At 31.3% G+C, this 20245-nt stretch overlaps 1 protein-coding gene across 2 annotated transcripts in view; it reads right to left on the bottom strand.

Annotated features, from left to right (window-relative positions):
* The window catches only part of LOC114332063 (lysosomal alpha-mannosidase), a 110884-nt gene that overhangs the window by 56786 nt on the left and 33853 nt on the right, over window positions 1-20245 (bottom strand). For both annotated transcript variants that reach the window (XM_050662537.1, XM_050662536.1), the window contains 2 exons: window positions 12894-13099; window positions 766-902 (listed from right to left, as the gene is read on the bottom strand). In XM_050662537.1, coding sequence (XP_050518494.1) covers window positions 766-902; window positions 12894-13099 — 343 coding nt within the window. The remainder of the gene's footprint in view (window positions 1-765; window positions 903-12893; window positions 13100-20245) is intronic.

The following is a 20245-nucleotide window of genomic DNA, read 5'->3' as shown; positions in this document are numbered from 1 at the left end:
ATAAACCAAAAAAAATTTTTATTGACTATTTGTGTATTGTTCCGGCGAATGCATATGTCTGCAAATTTTTAGTCATTTGCATTGAAGAAAAGTCTATCAAATTAACGTCCTAAGATTTGACCCAAACGATTGAACTAAAGAAAAGCGTTTAATAATTAATTAATACGACAAAACGAATTCTAATGTTAATTGTAGCACAAAACGTGTCTACCGGTGGTTTTTCTAAGGCTACGATAAAAACACGAATTTTTTGAATTCGAGTTTTGGTTGAAGTTTTGCTTCGTATCGTATTGAAAGTCACAAATAAAGACCGATTTTTATATAAACAAATATATGAGCGTTCAAAATTTGAAACTTTATTGTCTATTTATGAAGCATAACGTAAACAATTAACGTAAAAAGTGAAATTATGTATAATTCATATCATTAGCTACAATCCGTAAAAGTTTCAAGTTTCTACATTGTAAAAAACAGGAGAATTTAAGCATTTTCCATTAAACTCGTTTTTTTTGTTATTTAAACAATAATTAATAAACACAAATTTTTTTATTGACTATTCGTGTATTGTTCCCGCGAATGCCTATGTCTGCAAATTTTCATTCATTTGCATTGAAGAAAAGTCAGTCAAATTAACGTCTAAAGATTTGACGCAAACTAATGAATTAAAGAAAAGCATTTAAAAATAGTTAGCATTGTTATCTTTGTTAAACATTTTTATGCTTCAATTTCTTTAAGCTTTTTATTGAACTATTCTTAACCATTTACCTGATCCTCTAGGTTAAAATGGATGCTACTGTTGTCATCTACAATTTGATCATTTTGACAGCTTATATCCCAGCAGAAGCCCTGTGGTGCATCGTAGCCTGCATTAGGAAAAATACTGCCAAATATAATGCTGTCATCTAGAAAGAATAGAAAATTACAATAAACGGCAATATATACTATTAAGTAACAATTTACAGGGTCATTGATTAGTAGGGTAAAGCTCAATAGCTCCGCTATAGTAATAGATAGCAATAAAAGTTAATAACAAAAATTTTAGTCACCTTTGAGTTTCACATTACAAAATTAGTTAGAATGTTACAGGGTGTTCGATAACACAGTGGCAGAGCAAACTTATGTTTTTTTAAATGGAACACCCTATATTTTATTTTATATTCGAAGTCTTCTTAACTTCCCCATCACACAAATATAAAGGTTTGTTATGTTATACAGGGTTTATTAATGCCATATTTTTTAACGTATTGTCAAAATTTTCAAGAATGGTCGATATTGCTAATTTTCTTTATATCAAATACAGGGTGAGTCAAAACGCAAGTACATTATTTTCTTAGTAATTTTAAATGGAACACCCTGTATTTTATATCACTATTGAAAAGTAACATTACCGTACTTTAATTTTTAGATAACATTCCATTTAGATAATAAACTGGACTGATTTTTTTGGGGTTACGTTAATAATGAAGTTTATAGAATACCTCCAACAACAAGGGATGGGATGAAAAATAGAATACAAAGTGTATTTCGATGTGTTAATTTACAAATGCTCCGTAGAGGAAGTAGCTCATTCAATGATCGTTTTTAGGCGTACATAAATGTGTTAGGAGATAATTTTGAACACCTTATGTAATTAAATATTAAAAATATTTTATTAAAAGTAGCTTCTAATTTTTTCAAACATGTTTTTTTGCAAAATGTATTAATGATAAATTATGTTTTGTTCTTTATTTGTTACATTGTTACATTTACATACAAAAAAAGTGTTTAATTGTCTTCATAAAATATTGTATTTTATATATGTGTGTTTTTTTAATTTTTTACTAATTTTCTTTGTTTATTTGTTGCATTTACATTAAAAGATAGTTTTTAATTGTTTCAAAAATGTTGCATATAGTGGTTGTGTTTTTGTTTGTAAAATGTATTACTAATAAATTATTTTTATTTCTTTATTTGTTACAGTGTTACATTGATTATTAATGTCAATTCAGTCATGGCTTACTTAAAATTTAGATAAATTTAAACACCCAAAATAATTTGCTCCGAAAAATGAAAATATCTCGAAAACTAATAAATTTGGGCATACGGAATGTTATATAAAAATTAAAGTACGTTAACGTTACTTTTCAATAATGATATAAAATACATTGTTTTCTATTTAACATTACTGAGAAAAAAATGTACTTGCGTTTTGACTCACCCTGTATTGGATATAAGGAAAATTTAGCAATATCAATAATTCTTAAAAATTTTGACAATAAATAAAAAAGTATGGCCGTATGGCATTAATAGACCATTGCTGTTGTGCTTATTTTTATTTATACAGGGAGTTGAATTTGTTACGATTTTCATACAAAATTGGTTATAACTTTGTAAATACCCTGTATAACATTGCAAACTTTTATATTTTTGTGATGGACAAGTTAACAGGATTTCGAATATAAAATAAAATATAGGGTGTTCCATTAAAAAAAAACAAAAGTTAGGTCTTCCACTGTGTTATAGAACACCCTGTAACATTCTAACTAATTTTGTAATGTGAAGCTCAAAGGTGGCTAAAATTTTTGTTATTAACTTTTATTGCTATCTATTACGGAGCTATTGAGCTTTACCCTACTAATCAATCACCCTGTATATGGAACCTATAGCTAAAATATATATTTAGACCAAAATATTAAAAAACTAAGTAGTTGTAATGATATAGTTCTGGTAAATTCCCATTATATTGAGTATATCTTTTTCTTTACTCTTGCGGATAGTTGTTTCCTTTAATATTACTGTTCTAGCCAAGTTTTTATTTTTATACGAGCCATGAACAATCTCCTTCACAGACATATTATGTCTGAGCCTTTCCCACTGTCCTTTGTCCTTCCTCTCCAATTACTTCTATAAACAGGCAAAATTTCTTTTATTGTGTGATGGGCATTTGATGTTGAAGATTCCTTTATAATCTTAATATCTGCTCTCTCATTTTGATACTAATTGATGTCCTAGACTTCCTTTTTATCTTCTTTTTTTTATTTGTCCAACATTCAGTTCCATACATCACTGCTGGTCTTATGGCACTTTTATAAAAAAGAAGTTAAGTGTATTTTAATGCAGCTGATATGTGAAACAATTGTGCATTTAATGATAGAAGTATATAATTTGAACCAAATATACTACACATATAAAGGTTCAAATTTAGATGGGAGACCATCTCAGATTTTGCCTCTTACAAAAATGGCGGGGATTAAAAAGGGCGACTATACATTGTGACTAATAGCACTATAAATTTTGAACAAGACTTCAGATTTCAACCAAATTTGGTATATGGGTTCTGTTTTTGATGTGTAAGATCGAGTTCTTAAACCGGAAGAATCGGTTTCCAAGAAGTTGTGTTTTTCCTGGTTTTTATGTAAAAATATGCTGTTTTTTTTTTCAATTCTTTCACCCTGTATGTATTAATTTTTCAAAAAGTTAATACGGCTATTGAAAAGAGCGTAAAAATATTTTTTAGGAAATATTTTTAACTTTTTAGTTATGTTAATTACCATTTAATAAATGCAAAACGTATCTTCACATGAACCTAAATGCGGCATATTCGTGCAAATATTATAAGAATTATTATACATTTAATGTTAGAAGCATATAATTTGGACCACATATACTACAAATATAGAGGTTCAAATTTAGATACGAGGCCATCTTAGTTTTTGTTCAATTTACAAAAATGGCGGGCATTCAAAATGACGACTGTACATATGTGACTAATAGCACGATAACTTTTGACGAAACGTCAGATTTCAACCAAATTTGGTATTCTTGTTATCATGATCATTTTTCAGTGCGTCATTAATTATGACGTCATATACTGTATTGGGTGTGTCGAGACTTATTTCATGTAATTATTGACGAATCTGACAGATGCCACAATCGTACTTAGCCATAGGTGAAAAGCTTGTGGAATTAAACTAATTAGTAATTTAGTAGATTTGATTTTTACACAATATGTTAACATGTAGGTATTTTTTATAAAGGGGAATAAAATTAAAAAGTAAACAATATCGTTAATTAAATTTATAAATATGGAAACATTAAAAAATGACACAAAACTATCCATAAATTGTGTTTTTGTCTTCTTCTCTAGGTGCTGTATCCGCTTCAAAAGTTGGTAATCATCAGAGCGATTTTTATTTCTGAAACTGCGGCTCTAAATAATTCATTGTTATTACATCCAAACCAGTTCCTAAGGTTCTTCAGCCATGAGTTACGTCTCCTTACTATGAATATTTTCCTTGCATAATGACCTGGAGTATAAACTAACTTCTAACGAATTAAATTCTAAACCAAAATACAAAACTAACTTTTAACGAACTAAATTCTAAAGCAACACACAAAATAATGCACAAAAACGTTGTAAAATATAAGGGAAGTCGAATTCGAAATTTCAAAATGACAGGTACACAAAATACTGACCTGAATAATAACCGTCACTGACTCTTTGACACTTCTAAAAAATGGCCAAAATGGACGAAGTTTTCGTCAAATGTTCGTAATACGTGTATTTGATTGGCTAGAAATAACGCGCATTCTAAATATCAACGAATCAAACGTAGGTTAGGAATAGACATCTTATGTATATATAACCATTGTAATGCTGCATTATTTTTGTGTTTAATCACGGAGCTACCGCTTTTTCCGTCTCATCAAACTTAATGCATTAGAGAGAAATCGGAAAACTGTGACGCACTGAAAAATGATCATGAGAACAAGAATATATAGGTTCTTTTTTCGATGAATAATATCGACGCCTTGAACCGGAAAAATCGGTTTACCAAAATTTGTGTTTTTACTGTTTTTTTATGTAATAATATATTGATTTTTTTCAATTCTTTCACCCTGTATATCTAAATTTTTCGAAAAGATAATAACGCCATTCAAAAGAGTGCAAATATATTTTTTAGGAAATATTTTGAACTTTTCAGTTGTGTTAATTACCATTTAATAAATGCATAATGTTCACTTGTACCTATGGGTAGCAAATTCATTTTGAATGCCCGCCATTTTTGTAAAAGACTAAACCTGAGATGGCCTTATATATAAATTTGAATCTTTGTATGTGTAGTATGTGTGGTCCAAATTATATGCTTCTTCCATTAAATACACAATAATTCTTATATTATTATTTGCACGAATCTGCCGCACATAGGTACCTACATGTGAAGATACGTTATGCATGTATTAAATGGTAATTAATATAACTAAAGAGTTCAAAATATTTCCTAAAATATATTTTTACGCTCTTTTCAACGCCGGTATTACCTTTTTGAAAAATTAAATACACAGGGTGAAAGAATTGAAAAAGAAACAACATATTTTTACATAAAAATAAACAGTAAAAACACAAATTCTGGTAAACCGATTGTTCCGGTTCAAGACCTCGATATTATTCATCAAAAAAAGAACCTATATACCAAATTTGGTTGAAATCTGACTTCTCGTTCAAAAGTTATCGTGCTATTAGTCACATATGTATAGTCGCCATTTGAATGAACGCCATTTTTGTAAAAGGAACAAAACCTGAAATGGCCTCGTATCTAAATTTGAACCACTATATGTCTAGTATATGTGGTCCAAATTATAAGCTTCTACCATTAAATGCACAATAATTCGTATAATATTTGCACGAATCTGCCGCATATAGGTACATATGAAGATATGTTTTGCACTTAATAAATGGTAATTAACATAACTAAAAAATTAAAAATATTTTCTAAAAAATATTTCTACGCTCTTTTTAATGGCCGTATTAACTATTTGAAAAATTAATACATACAGGGTGAAATAATCGACAAAAAAAATAACATATTTTTACATAAAAACCAGGAAAAACAACTTATGGTAAACCGATTCTTCCGGTTCAAAACCCCGACCTTTTACATCAAAAAAAGAACCTATATACCAAATTTGGTTGAAATCTGAAGTCTCGTTCAAAAGTTATCGTGCTATTAGTCACATATGTATAGTCGTAATTTTGAATCCGCGCCATTTTTGTAAAAGACTAAATCTGAGATGGCCTTATATATAAATTTGAATCTTTGTATGTGTAGTATATGTGGTCCAAATTATATGATTCTATCATTAAATGCACAATTCTTATAACATTTGCACGAATCTGCCGCACTATTTGGAACCTCTTCTTCTTCTTCTTCTTCTTCAGTTTATTGGCCTCCACCTACTTGGGTATTTGGCCAGCTCATCGTCTTGGAACAAGGGAAAAATCCCTTATTCACTTACAATTTGGAGTTAGTACATTGTACAATTTGTTTCTTCTTCTTCTTCATCTTTTTCTTCTTCTTCTTTAGTTAACTAGAAATTTTGGTTGGTGTGGGACAAACATGACAAGATAAAAAAATTTCACGCTGCAACCTCTCTTTCCTTGTCTAAGGGGGCAACTGTCTATCAATAAACAATGTTCTTTTTCTTCTTTGATTTAGGAGAAATTTTGAGTTGGCATGGGACAAATACAAAAACTTAACTTTTTTTTTCCAACGACATTAAACTTTACTCTCTCAAGGGCAACTGTCGACTACTACACAATCTTATTCTTCTACTTCTTTTTTAGTTTACTGGCAATTTTGAGTTGGCATGGGACAAATTCAACAAAGACACAAACTTTGCTCTCAGGAGCAACTGCCGACCATTACACAATCTTATTCTTCTACTTCTTTTTTAGTTTACTGGCAATTTTGAGTTGGCATGGGACAAATTCAAAAGACACAAACTTTGCTCTCAGGAGCAACTGCCGACCATTACACAATCTTATTCTTCTACTTTTTTTTTGAGTTTACTGGCAATTTTGAGTTGGCATGGGACAAATATAACAAGACACAAACTTTTTTCTCTCAGGGGTAACTGCCGATCATTACACAATCTTATTCTTCTATATCTTATTTACAGGCAATTTTGAGTTGGCATGGAATAAATACAACAAAGGCACAAACTTCTCTTATACAGGGCAACACCTGACCATTACACAATCCCATGTTGTTGCCTCAGATAGGTATAGTGAAAGACCCAGGTGATTACAGAATGTTTATATAGAAACAAAAGATTATATTATTCGGATATACGAATTATATTTTCACGTGTACTTTTGACATATTTTTCAAATTATTTATAATATATTCATTTATGTTATTAATTTATTTTCAATATTTTACTTTCCTCATAACTTAATTTTGTGTATATTCAAAAAATGTATTAAAAGTTTAATAAGAACCAACTGCGGTTTATAAAGAAGGGTTGTAAGGGATATAGGTGTTGGGCACCCATTTTTAGCTAATTCATTATATAAATCAAAATTTTGCACAGTATTAATAGGGCATTCAAGAATCACATGTTGTAAATCTGCTAATTGACCACATTCACAATAAGGATGTTCTACTATCCCCATTTTAAATAGGTGATTTGGAACCAAACAGTGACCTGTACGCATTCTGATAATAGTTGTTATATGTCTTCTATCTATGTAAGGAACATTAAGATACCAAGGACTATTTTTGAAAACTGGTTGTAGCTGTTGATACCAAATACCTTTATATTTAAAAGATTCCTTCCACTCTTTTTTAAATTCATCCCAGTACATTTTTTTAAAAAAGGGAAAATAGTCATCTTTCTCCACCTTTATGTTTACTGGACAATTGAGACAACGACCTACATTAGCAAGTGAATCAGCTTTAATATTTCCTAATACTCCGGAATGCCCTGGGATCCATGCAATGATAATATCTAAATTAATATTTTTTGCTTCTAATATAAGTCTTTTTGTCATTCCTGAACAACCATTTACTACCTTTAAAGTTTTGTTATTTATTTTCTGGATAGCACTTTGAGAATCTGTAAAAATGATAGCTTTGTTAATATTTTTTTCTATGCAAATTGATACTGCTTTATTTATTGCGATTATTTCAGTATTACAAATTTGAATATGGCTAAATAACTTGGCAGAAAAATTATACTCTAAGGATGGGATATGTACACCCATACCTGAAGTATTTAATATGGGATCCACTGAACCATCAGTGTAAATCCATGTATATGTATGATATTTTTCACAAAATTCATTATAAAACTTTTGTTGACTATAAATTTCTGTTTTGGTAACTTTAGATGATATAATATTGACTGGTTCTACAAGATATTTTAATTCTATTTCATAAATAGGATTTATTTCTGATTGTTTAATATTTATAATTTCATTTTGGGAATTAATGTTTGCTTCTATTAAATATGGATATTGTCTATATTTCCAATAGCCAATATTTGATTTACAATAATTTGTAATATTATTAATTATTTCCTCCAATGGATTACCCTTTAGTTCCTTAATTTTAAGTAACATTTTCATAGAAAGAATTTTTCTTCTATATTCTAGAGACATTTCACCACATTCAGATAATAATGCATTTGTAGGAGTTGAACGCATACAACCAGTAACAATTCTTAAAGCTTGAAATTGTATGGAATCCAATTTTTTTAAAACCGTTTTGTTTCCAGGTGTTAAGATACTACCAGCATAGTCTAGATGTGATCTCACTAAACCTTTATAAATGGTTATTAGGGTCTTAGGATCCGATCCCCACCAGGTTCCACATAATGCTCTCATTATATTAAGCCCCTTCTCCGATTTATTGCAGGTATTCTGAATGAACTCTGACCAGTTTAAAGACCCAGTTAAATTAGCCCCTAAGTATTTAACTGATTCCGACCAGTGAATTATATTATTATTATACATAATATAAGGAATATATTTGTAACTTTTCCTTTTTCTGAACAATACAGCTGATGATTTATTAATAGAAATTTGTAAATTATGCTCAGTTACCCAAGCATGAATCGTTTTTAAATTATCATTTATCTCTGTTATTAGTTTATTTGGATCTTCACCTACTATTGTCATAACTATATCATCTGCATATTGAATTAATTGAGCCCTACCTAATGGAATTTGGTGAATATTTTTGGTATAGATGTTAAATAATGTGGGGCTTAGTGGGGATCCCTGCGCTAAACCTAAATTGGATACCTTTGGGCCAATTATATTATTCTTACAATCTTTAATAAAAATTTCCCTATTATTTAAAAATGCAAAAATAAGATTTACTAAATCGATCGGAATATTCATCTCTATTAGTTTTTCATACATCAAATATATATTAACATTATCATAAGCTGCTTTGATATCCAAAAATACTGCAATTAACTTTTTATTCTTACTAAAGGCTTCCAATACTTTATGTGTTAGTAGATTTACTGCCTCCATACTTCCTTTTCCTCTTCTAAAACCTATCTGTAATTTAGGCAGTAATCTATTGCCCTCTATAAACCACTCTAACCTATTTTTTATAAGATTTTCTATTATTTTTCCCACACATGATGACAATGCAATAGGTCTATAATTCTCCCACAATCCTATATTTTTCAGTGGTTTTAATATAGGTATTATTAATATTTGTTTCCACTGATATGGAATAGTCGCTGTTAATAAAAGTTTATTATAAAACTTTAAAAGTAATGACAAAGCAATATTAGGAAGATTTTTGATCATTGAGTAGGAAATTTTATCTAAACCAGAGGCTTTATCCTTTTTTATGTTTAAAATGTTTTGTATCTCTGCCATAGAGAATGGTTCAGTAATTACTGTTGAAGGGAGAATATTAAAGCTAGGATCTATATTAGACATTGACATATTATCTAATATTTGTAATGCTACAGTTGGATTTGGTAATTTATTTGTATTACTCGAATTTTGATTATTTTTAAATTTTTTAACGGTTTTCCAAACTTTACTAGTAGGAGTATCCCTGTTAATAGAAGAGCAGAATTCTCTAAAACTATCCTTTTTCTTGCGTTTTAAATTCCTTTTGACATATGCTTTTATTTTTTTATACTCTATATAATTCTCTATAGTTGAATTACTTTGATAATTCTTGATAGCATTCCTTCTTAAGCATATTAATTCATCACACTCTGCATCCCACCAGGGATTACTTTTTGTAGTAGATGTTCTAGTTTTATAAAAAGGAATAGTTTTAGAAGCCGCATCATTAATAATATTAATTAACTCTTTATAATCTACCTCATCCCTACAATTATTTACTAATGAGTTTTCTATATACTGATAATATTGACCCCAGTTAGCCCTTTTGTAATTTCTTTCATTAGAGATTTTTAGTTGGCTAACATTATTTAAATTTTGTTGATTTATATTAATTTTGCAAATCGTTGGAAAATGATCGCTACCTCCAGTATCCTCATATACTTCCCATACACTATTCATAGCCAATACAGCAGATGAAATGGTCAGATCCACTGCGGATGGATTTTGACCTGGTTGACCCAATCTTGTAGGTGTACCATCATTAAGCACTACTAAATTTTCCTCTTCAATAATTTTTATTAAAATTTTACCATTTATATCAGAATGATTACTTCCCCACAGTGGATGATGGCCATTCAGATCTCCCATGATTATGAATGGATGGTGAAGAGAATGTAGTACCTCTTTAAAACCATTTTCCTGTATCTTAATGCCAGATGGGTTATATACATTCAGAATCTGTATATCATATTCTTCTAAGAGAATACCAATGGCTTGAAAATTTTTATGAGACCTTGAATTATCTATGTTAGTTCTGCTATGTATAATTTTTGATTTTATTAAAGTTGCAATTCCCCCATAATTATCATTACGATCATCTCTATGTATTATATAGTTATTAATGGTAAAATAAAAATCTGGTTTCAGCCAGGTTTCATTTAATATAATTATGTCCGGGTCAATTTCTTTGATAAAAATTAACAAGCTATCTCTATTACTATTAACACTGTGCAAATTCCATTGTAAAATTGATAATTTACAGTTACTAATATTCTGAGTCATCGTCATCATTTATTTTATTTAAGGTATTTAAATTTGTAACATTATTTAGCCGGGTCATAAAACTTAAAACATGAGATCTATCAGAATCTTCTAGCTTTCTTGCTAGATTTATTATATCGTCTAACATATTAGAGTGGTCCCTATCAATCCGATATGAGTCCAGTCGCTGAGAAGTCATTCCCCTACTAGATCCTTCTATAGAATCAGAAACGTTATATGTATTATTTGTACTTGTTCCTATTATTGGAGATGTATTATATAATCTGCCGTTTGGACTTATTAAACATTCTTGATAGGATTTTTTGATAGGATCATATGTTTGTTTTATATCTGTATTTTTTCTTTTTTTGTTATTACTTACTGTCTCCCTGTATGTACTTTTCTTATGACTCACGTCAATGTTATGTATGCCCCTTCTCTGATTAATAGTTACCTCATTATCTTCAGATCTAATATTTTTTAATGCAGGAAAATCCTGTTTGTATTTTACAAATTCTTGGTTTTTATTTATTTTAGGAAAGAATTCTGATGCTTCATAAAATGATAAATTATCTAGTGACATATATTCCCTAATATTTTTTTGTCTTTTATACTCTGGACAGCTCCTGTTTGTGCTATTATGCTCATTACTATCACAATGTATACATTTAGTGAAACAAATTATGGACCCCCTCTCATGTTCTGAAGAACCGCAATTTAAGCATTTACTTTTGTTACTTTTACAGATTTTTTTTACGTGACCATAATTTAAACAATTATAACATTGAACAACCGGTAATATATAAGGAAGAACCCTATGTTCTATGCCACAAATATATATACTTTTTGGTAAAGTAGTTCCCGAGAAGGTGATACTTATGGTACCTGTAGGTATATATTCAGCCTCCATATTTTTAGTAGTGATCGCATTATTTTCTAATGAACTTTCCTGGTTAAATGTGGTGATTCTATTGGAATTCTTTTTTTTCGTACTTAATCTTCTAGCTTCAATAATTTTACAATTATCAATTTTTGTTTCAGAATATTTGACAATCATTTCATCTGTAAAACTCTTATCGATAAATCTTACTACCCCCTTACAGGTAACATTTTTATATGGAATAAATAAATCATAACCCTTCTTTATAACCGCTTCATTCTTTAAAAATTTATTGGCTTCTGAACTAGTTATAAATTCCACACTAATTCGATTTTTACCTTTTTTATTAATTTTTTTAATAGAATTTAATTGAAGATCAAAAATTTCATGTGCAATAGCCAAATAGTTATAGTTTCCTATATTTTTGTCAGTATTGCTGGAAATGTATACTTCATACGGACCTTTATCTTTATAACTATATTCAGAAACCTTTTGTAAAGGTTTTTTAAGTGGTTTTTCAGTATTTATCTCACCACGTGAGGTTAAATTTTCAGATTCCATCTTTTCGCCTAGATTATAAGATATTTTTTTAATTTGATTTTCAAGTTTGTCTAACGGGGGAGGTCCCCCGCTAGTTTCTGCCATAATGGAAACCCCCTTAAACCCCTTAGTAGTAGAAACTTTTACTTTTACGTACTTCAAATTCAATTAAGTAATTTATAATTTATTTAAGAGAAAGAATAAGTTAAATTTAGGATGTATTAATACTCAATATTTACCGTTTACACACTCTGTAATCACTTAACCCTCCACCAACCTTTTTTTTCCTTTCTCTGGTAGATGGACGTTGAACAACTCCAAAACTGACCTCCAAATAACTCCAGAAGTGTTAATATTAGTGAAAAAGTATAAAAACTTTCTTCCGATAATGAAAACTTGGCAGTTCAATTTGAATTTTTTTGACAATCCTATTTGGAACCTCTGTGACAATATTATTATAATATATAACCTATTCGCTTCCTTTCCTTTCATCCTTTGCCGCTAACTCTACTCTGTAGTAATTTCCGATACCCACTTTTTTTGTGTACTAAAATAGCTTCAGAACATTACCTAAATTGGCGCTTCCTTGCCAAGCAAAATCCATCCGGTGTTCTTCTTTCCTTATTGAGCGATCTGAATGGTCCAATCTACTAAAGAACATTCCATTATAACCCATTTGAGCTAGAATGGAAGCTTGCTCTCTACTATGCCCAAATGGATCTATTTGCCAACCTACTCTAGATCTTCCACATTTACCAAGGGCTTCGTCAATTATCCTAAAAATAAAAACTGTTTTTTAGGATCTTTAATCTGTAGTAGCGGATAGATACACTTATACGATCCCGGTGTAAGTCAGATCTATTTCAGGGACGCGACCCTGCTCACGCAAGCCATGACTATCCCCCAAACCCAAATAGGGGAGGTCATGTCCCGATCCTCCTACCAAATATCCAAAAATACTTTCCGATTATCCAACCCACAAGAGTAAACCTAATGCGTCAGAAAAATCATTGGGGAAGGCAACGGGAAACCACTCCAATTATTTCTCCCGAGTAAAGTTAACATGGCGCAATCCAAACATAATCGGAGTATTACTAATCATGGATCTCGGAAACCAAGATCCGGCAGGGAAGGGTGCGCACCAGACTGTAGGGCTTTCCCGGTCGTCACCACACGAAACCCCTACAATTTAAAAAGTACGACAACTTTAAAAATGTCTAGCAGTACAATCAGATTAGGCACATGGAATGTTAAAAGCCTCTATGCAGCAGGCAAGCTCAGTAACTTAGTTCAAGAGGTTAAACGCTTAAAAATGGATATAATGGGCATCTGTGAGCTCCGCTGGCCTAGAGCGGGAACATGTGAACAAGATGAAGGCACACTATACTATTCTGGAAGTGTAGAAGATGACGTACATCATAGGAATGGAGTTGACATATTTACAACATTTAAATTCAAGAAATATGTTAAAAATTTTGTACCTGTGAACGACAGACTAGCGATACTCCAACTAAATAGTAAACCTCACAATAAAACACTGAAAACTTTTGTTTTCTATACTTCCACAAAATTTATTATTTACAACTATGTGACTACAGCTGTTTCGGCAGAGTGCCTTTCTCAAGTGATATAATTTACAATGTGTTTGTCTTTTTAAGTCTCTAACTGAAGAGGTTGAGGAGTGGGGAGCTGTTTGTCTCGAGTTGGTCATTCAGAATTATATCTGTATTTTTCAGCTTATTAATTTCCATAGATTCTAAAAAAGATAGCTTAAGGCCTTTATTTTGGATATGCAGAATTTGAAACTCTTCATTGAAAGAATGATTATGATCTAGAAGGTGAAGTGCGTATGTAGAAGTGTCTGTTTTTCTATTGTTGAAAGCCCTTTTGTGTTCTGATATCCGTTTATCAAAAGTTCTGCCAGTTTGACCGATGTACGTTTTCGGACAGTCACCACAAGTTAGTTTGTACACACCACTCTGTAGTTGCTTTCTCTTTAGGCTTTTATTGTTCTTAATATATTTGCTTAAGCTGTTGTTAGTTCTGAAAGCTGGTATTAATCCTTTTTTTTTTGTATGTATCTGGCTATTTTTGTTGTTATCTTGCCAGTATATGTGAGAGAACAGAAGGTACTGGGTTCTTTCTGTGGTGGTGGATACACTAATTTCAGGGCTTTCTTATGGAGTTTTTGATTTAAAATTTTGTTAACTGTTTGTTCGTTATAGCCGTTGTTTACTGCTATTTGTTTAATGATGTTTACAAACAACGGCTATAAAGAACACACAGTTAACAAAATTTTAAATCAAAAACTCCATAAGAAAGCCCTGAAATTAGTGTATCCACCACCACAGAAAGAACCCAGTACCTTCTGCTCTCTCACATATACTGGCAAGATAACAACAAAAATAGCCAGATACATACAAAAAAAGGAATAATACTAGCTTTCAGAACTAACAACAACTTAAGCATATATATTAAGAACAATAAAAGCCGAAAGAGAAAGCAACTACAGAGTGGTGTGTACAAACTAACTTGTGGTGACTGTCCGAAAACGTACATCGGTCAAACTGGCAGAACTTTTGACAAACGGATAGCAGAACACAAAAGGGCTTTCAGCAATAGAAAAACACATTTCTACATACGCACTTCACCTTCTAGATCATAATCATTCTTTCAATGAAGAGTTTCAAATTCTGCATTTCCAAAATAAAGGCCTTAAGCTATCTTTTTAGAATGTATGGAAATGAATAAACTGAAAAATACAGATATAATTCTGAATGACCAACTCGAGACAAACAGCTCCCCACTCCTCAACCTCCTCAGTTAGAGACTTAAAAAGGCAAACACATTGTAAATTATATCACTTGAGAAAGGCACTCTGCCGAAACAGCTGTAATCACATAGTTGTAAATAATAAATTTTGTGGAAGTATAGAAAACAAAAGTTTGCAGTGTTTTATTGTGAGATAAAATGAACTTCCATCAAGTAACGGTCGAATCCATTAATTAAAATAGTAAACCATTTAATGTCAATGTTATCCAGATATATGCCCCTACTTCAAAAAAGAAATATGACAATGATGTTGAATCATTCTATAGTCAATTAAAACAGACACTTAACAATCTAAAAAGGAACGAAATCACATATATTATATTGGAGATTTTAACGCGAAAATTGATTAAGGACGAAGATCTGACCTGATAGGTGAATATGGACTAGGGGAGAGCAATAAAAGAGGCGATATATTATGCCAGTTCTGTCAAGAACATGACATGATAATCGCAAATACATGGTTCAAATTACACAAAAGAAGTTTATATACATGAAAGGGACCAGGAGATAGCTCACTTCATATAATTAGAAATCAGATAGATTATATTCTAGTAAACAAGAGATTTAAGAATGGTGTCAATAGATCAACGACATATCCTGGTGCAGATATTGGTTCAGACCATAACCCTCTAATAGCTGACATCCAAGTGAAGCTCAAAAAGTCGAAGAAAGCCCCAAAACACCAAAATTACATATATCAGCATCCAACAAAACGCTAATAGAAAGTGACCTCAATAATCAGCTAAAGAATTCAACAAATGAAAACAATACAGAAATATGGAACACGTTTAAAACTCTTACCTAGAAAGTATTGGAAAAATATACAACAAAAATGCAGAGGCACAAAAAACAACAATGGATGACTGATGAAATCCTGGAATTGATGGAGTAGAGAAGAAAACTGAAAGATAACAAAACAGAATACAAAGAAAACCAGAAACTAATTCAACAAAAAATAAAGGTAGCTAAAGAAAAATGCATGTAGGATAAATGCAAGGAATAAGAAAAGTTGAATGAAAAACATGATACGTTTAATATGTTTAAAAAATTTAGAGAAGTAGCTAGTCTTTATCAGAAGAAAACTCCACATACTATAACCGATTCGTCGGGAAAAATGATAATAGACGAACACGAAATTCGAACTACCTGGTATAATTATATAAATGAACTGTATAATGATGATAGACCCGAAGAACTGGAGACTTTAGATGAAGGTGAAGGACCAGAAATACTAAAATCAGAAATACTACATGCGATAAAATTGGCAATACAAAAGAAAGCCGTTGGTCACGACAACATACCTACAGAAATGTTAAAGCTCATAAATGAGGAAAACATTGGAATACCAGTCAAATTTTTCAATGATGTTTATTCGACTGGTGATATCCCTGAAGATTGGTTAAAGTCCGAATTCATAACCCTACCAAAAAAACAACGTCCGAAAAACTGTAGCGATTATAGAATGATAAGCCTTATGAGCCACACTTTGAAAATCTTTCTACGTATCACCCACAGTAGAATTAGAGATAAATGTGAAGAAGACCAGGATGAAACACAATTTGGCTTCAGAAATGGACTGGGAACCCGGGACGCACTCTTTGCACTAAATGTGTTATTGCAGAAATGCCGAGATCAAAGGAAAGAATCTTTGCTGTATTTATTGACTATAAGAAGGCCTTTGATCGAGTTCTACATCACAAATTAATTAAAATATTAAAGGATAAAGGAGTTGATAGTAAAGATGTACGAATCATAGAAAAATTATACTGGCGTTAAACAGCGACAGCTTGCATAAATGGAAAATCAACAGAAATATGCAAAATACAAAGAGGTGTCAGCAGGGCCGCGTTTAGGTCAATTGACGCCCTAGGCAATTCTCTAGTAGCCGCCCTTAAAGCGTGTACCATTTTTGCTAAAAAAAATTGCAAGCAGATTTCTTTATTTAAATAACAATACATAAAAATTGTCATTTCAGCTCAATCACATCATATTTCTTTCTTGATTTTTCTTTGGAAAAATCATCTATAATGTGGTCATAATTTATCGCCTTTGTTACGTCACTATCTATGGACAAAATCGACAAATTGTTAATACGTCCTTGCGTCATAATTGATCGGAAATTATTTTCATGACTATTTTAAATTCTTGACATTTTCGAACCGTTGACAGGTTGGTTGGCAACTTAGAGGCACAAATAAATGCGCAAAACAATATCAAAGTTAGGGAAAATATCTTTTAATCCACTCTTCTTTAAATATTTAGATATGTCAATTATTTGTGATTGGTGATTTTATTGTGGTATCCAAATGAACCTTTAAGTGAATGCATTCATGTATGAATGATGTAGGTATCTATTAGTGCAGTCAGTGAGGGTATTTGGCTCCGAATTCCATCCTACTGCAACAATTTACTTGATATTTTCACTGTAAGTAGGGAATAGCTCAAGAAACAAAGTCTACGGTATATCCTATGACGCTTTTAACTTAGGGGTGATACCCACCCGTTCTCGGGGGTGGACATTTTTTTTATCAAACTAACACCGGAAGTGGCCAGAGAACCTAATTCTAAGCAATAACTGTTTTATAAATTTTTTTGAAAACTCAATACTTTTTGAATTATTCGTGATTAAAAATTTGCCATTTTCATTGAAAAATGACACTTTTCGGAGACTGTTTTTTTGGGAATACCATAAAAATTGTGCATCTAACAAAGAAAACTATATAAAACATTTTTGTAGTTTATGAAAAATACGAGAGCTTCATTTTTTCATAAATCTTCTAGTTTTAATAAAAAAAAAAGAGATGGTAGGTGAAAAACGATTTTTTTGGTGCATGCTCAAATCGGCTCAAATTCTCGATTTTAGGGGTATAATGCTACAAATTCCTTTTGTAGTGCTTGAAAAGACCTTTAAAACGAGAACTGTTAAATGTCGGTTACATTCAAACTAAGCGATATATGGTGCAAAAAAAACTTATGACTAATGTATTTTAAGTAAGGAAAAATGAGAAGTACATTTTAACCCCTCATCCACCAGAATTTAAATGCATCGTTTTTCTTCTAGAATACCTTCTACTATAGTGTTATTTCTATATTCAAAAAGCTGGACGGGTTTAAAATGAATGGTTTTTGAAAAGAATAAAATCAAATTTTAGAGCGCATTTTTAATTTTTTTTAAATCTTCCTTTTTCTCCATGTAATTCGAAAGTGATAAGAGATACGTAAAAAAATACCTTACAAAAATGTAGGTTTTCTTTTAGATAACAATTTTATTTTTCTTTCATTACTGTATCTCATTATCATTTTCGAGTTACATGGAGAAAAAGGAAGATTTAAAAAAAAATTTAAAAATGCTCTCTATAATTTGATCTTATTTTTTCAAAAACCATATATTTTAAACCCGTTCAACTTGTTGAACATAGAAATAATACTTTAGTAAAAGGTATTGTAGAAGCAAAACGATGCATTTAAATCTGGTGAATGAGGGGTTAAAAATATACATAGATAGGTACTTCGCATTTTATCTTAAAATAAATTAGTCATCCTTTTTTGTTGCATCATATCTCGTTTAGTTTGAATGTAATCGAAATTTAACAGTACGGTCGTTTTAAAGGTCTTTTCAGGTAGTACTTACAAAAGATACTGATAGCATTATACCCTTTAAATCGACCATTTCTCTATTATTAAGTTGACCACACCCATTTAAGCATGCCCAAAAAAATTTCTTTTCACCTACCATATCTCTTTTTATGTTATCACTAGAAGACTTATGAAGGAACCAATCTCTGATTTTTCATAAGCTACAAAAATGTTTTATATATATTTTTTCGTTAGATGCATAATATTTAAGGTATTCGCAAAAAACCGTCCGAAAAGGCGACATTTTTCAATGAAAATGGCAAATTTTCAACCACGAATAACCCAAAAGGATTCAGTTTAAAAAAAATTATAGAACAGTGCGCCCGCCGCCTTTGCGGTGCTGCCGACGGCCCAATAATCCCTAAATTTACGACGTTGTCCTTTTTGAATTAATAGTGTTAAAGAAAATGCAATTTGTTTTCTAGAAATGAATGCCCACTTATATTCCATTGATGGATGTACTATGTACTTAAATGCTATTCGATTTTAATCTTTGTATACAAATATTTTTTCTACAGTATTTTTGCCGCCCTCTCATAATTTGCCGCCCTAGGCAACTACCTATATTGCCTAATGGATAAAGCAGCCCTGGGTGTCAGACAGGGTTGTATACTGTCCCCACTGTTATTCAATTTATATTCAGATAAAATATTTAAGGAAGCGCTGCATAATTTGAAATGGGGTGTGAAAGTGAATGGAATTCTAATAAATACAATCAGATATGCAGACAATACAGGTATTTTAAGTGATGATATGAATGGATTACAACACCTTTTAAAGCCATTGACACAGTGGGAAGAGAGTTTGGCCTAAATATAAACTGTTCAAAAACAAAATACATGGTATTTAGCCGTTTGGCCCATCCAGATTCACGGTTATATGTTGATGGTCATATAATTCAAAGAGTACCCAGTTTTAAATACCTTGGTTAACATATGACTGAACAACTAGATCCAGATAAAGAGATAAATGTAGAATCGAGATAGCCCGCACGACATTTTTAAAAATGAGGTCATTCTTATGGTTTAAAAATGCTACATTTGGTCAGTCCTCTTGTATGGTGTCGAAGCATGGACATTAAAAATATCCACCATTAACCGTTTGGAGGCATTTAAAATGTGGCTGCACAGACGTATACTGAAAATACCATGGACGGCTCTGCTGACAAATGTGGCACTCCTTAAGAGAGCAAATGCTACCCGCGAGCTGCTTGATAACATCAAATATAGAAAGATGGACAATTTTGGACACGTAGTAAGGGGAGACCGGTATAATATTCTTCAACTTATTATGATGGGTAAAATCGAAGGACGCAGAGGAATTGGTAGAAAGCAGGCCTCTTGGTTGAAGAATATCCGGGAGTGGACAGGAATAAAGAAAGCTGAACACGTATTTAGAAAAGCTCGAGACAGAGACAGTTTCGCCATGTTAATCGCCAACGTCAAGGAGACTTG

This window comes from Diabrotica virgifera, chromosome 9 (genome assembly GCF_917563875.1).
Source record: "Diabrotica virgifera virgifera chromosome 9, PGI_DIABVI_V3a".
Taxonomy (NCBI): domain Eukaryota; kingdom Metazoa; phylum Arthropoda; class Insecta; order Coleoptera; family Chrysomelidae; genus Diabrotica; species Diabrotica virgifera.
This window is presented reverse-complemented; position numbering and strand designations above follow the sequence as displayed.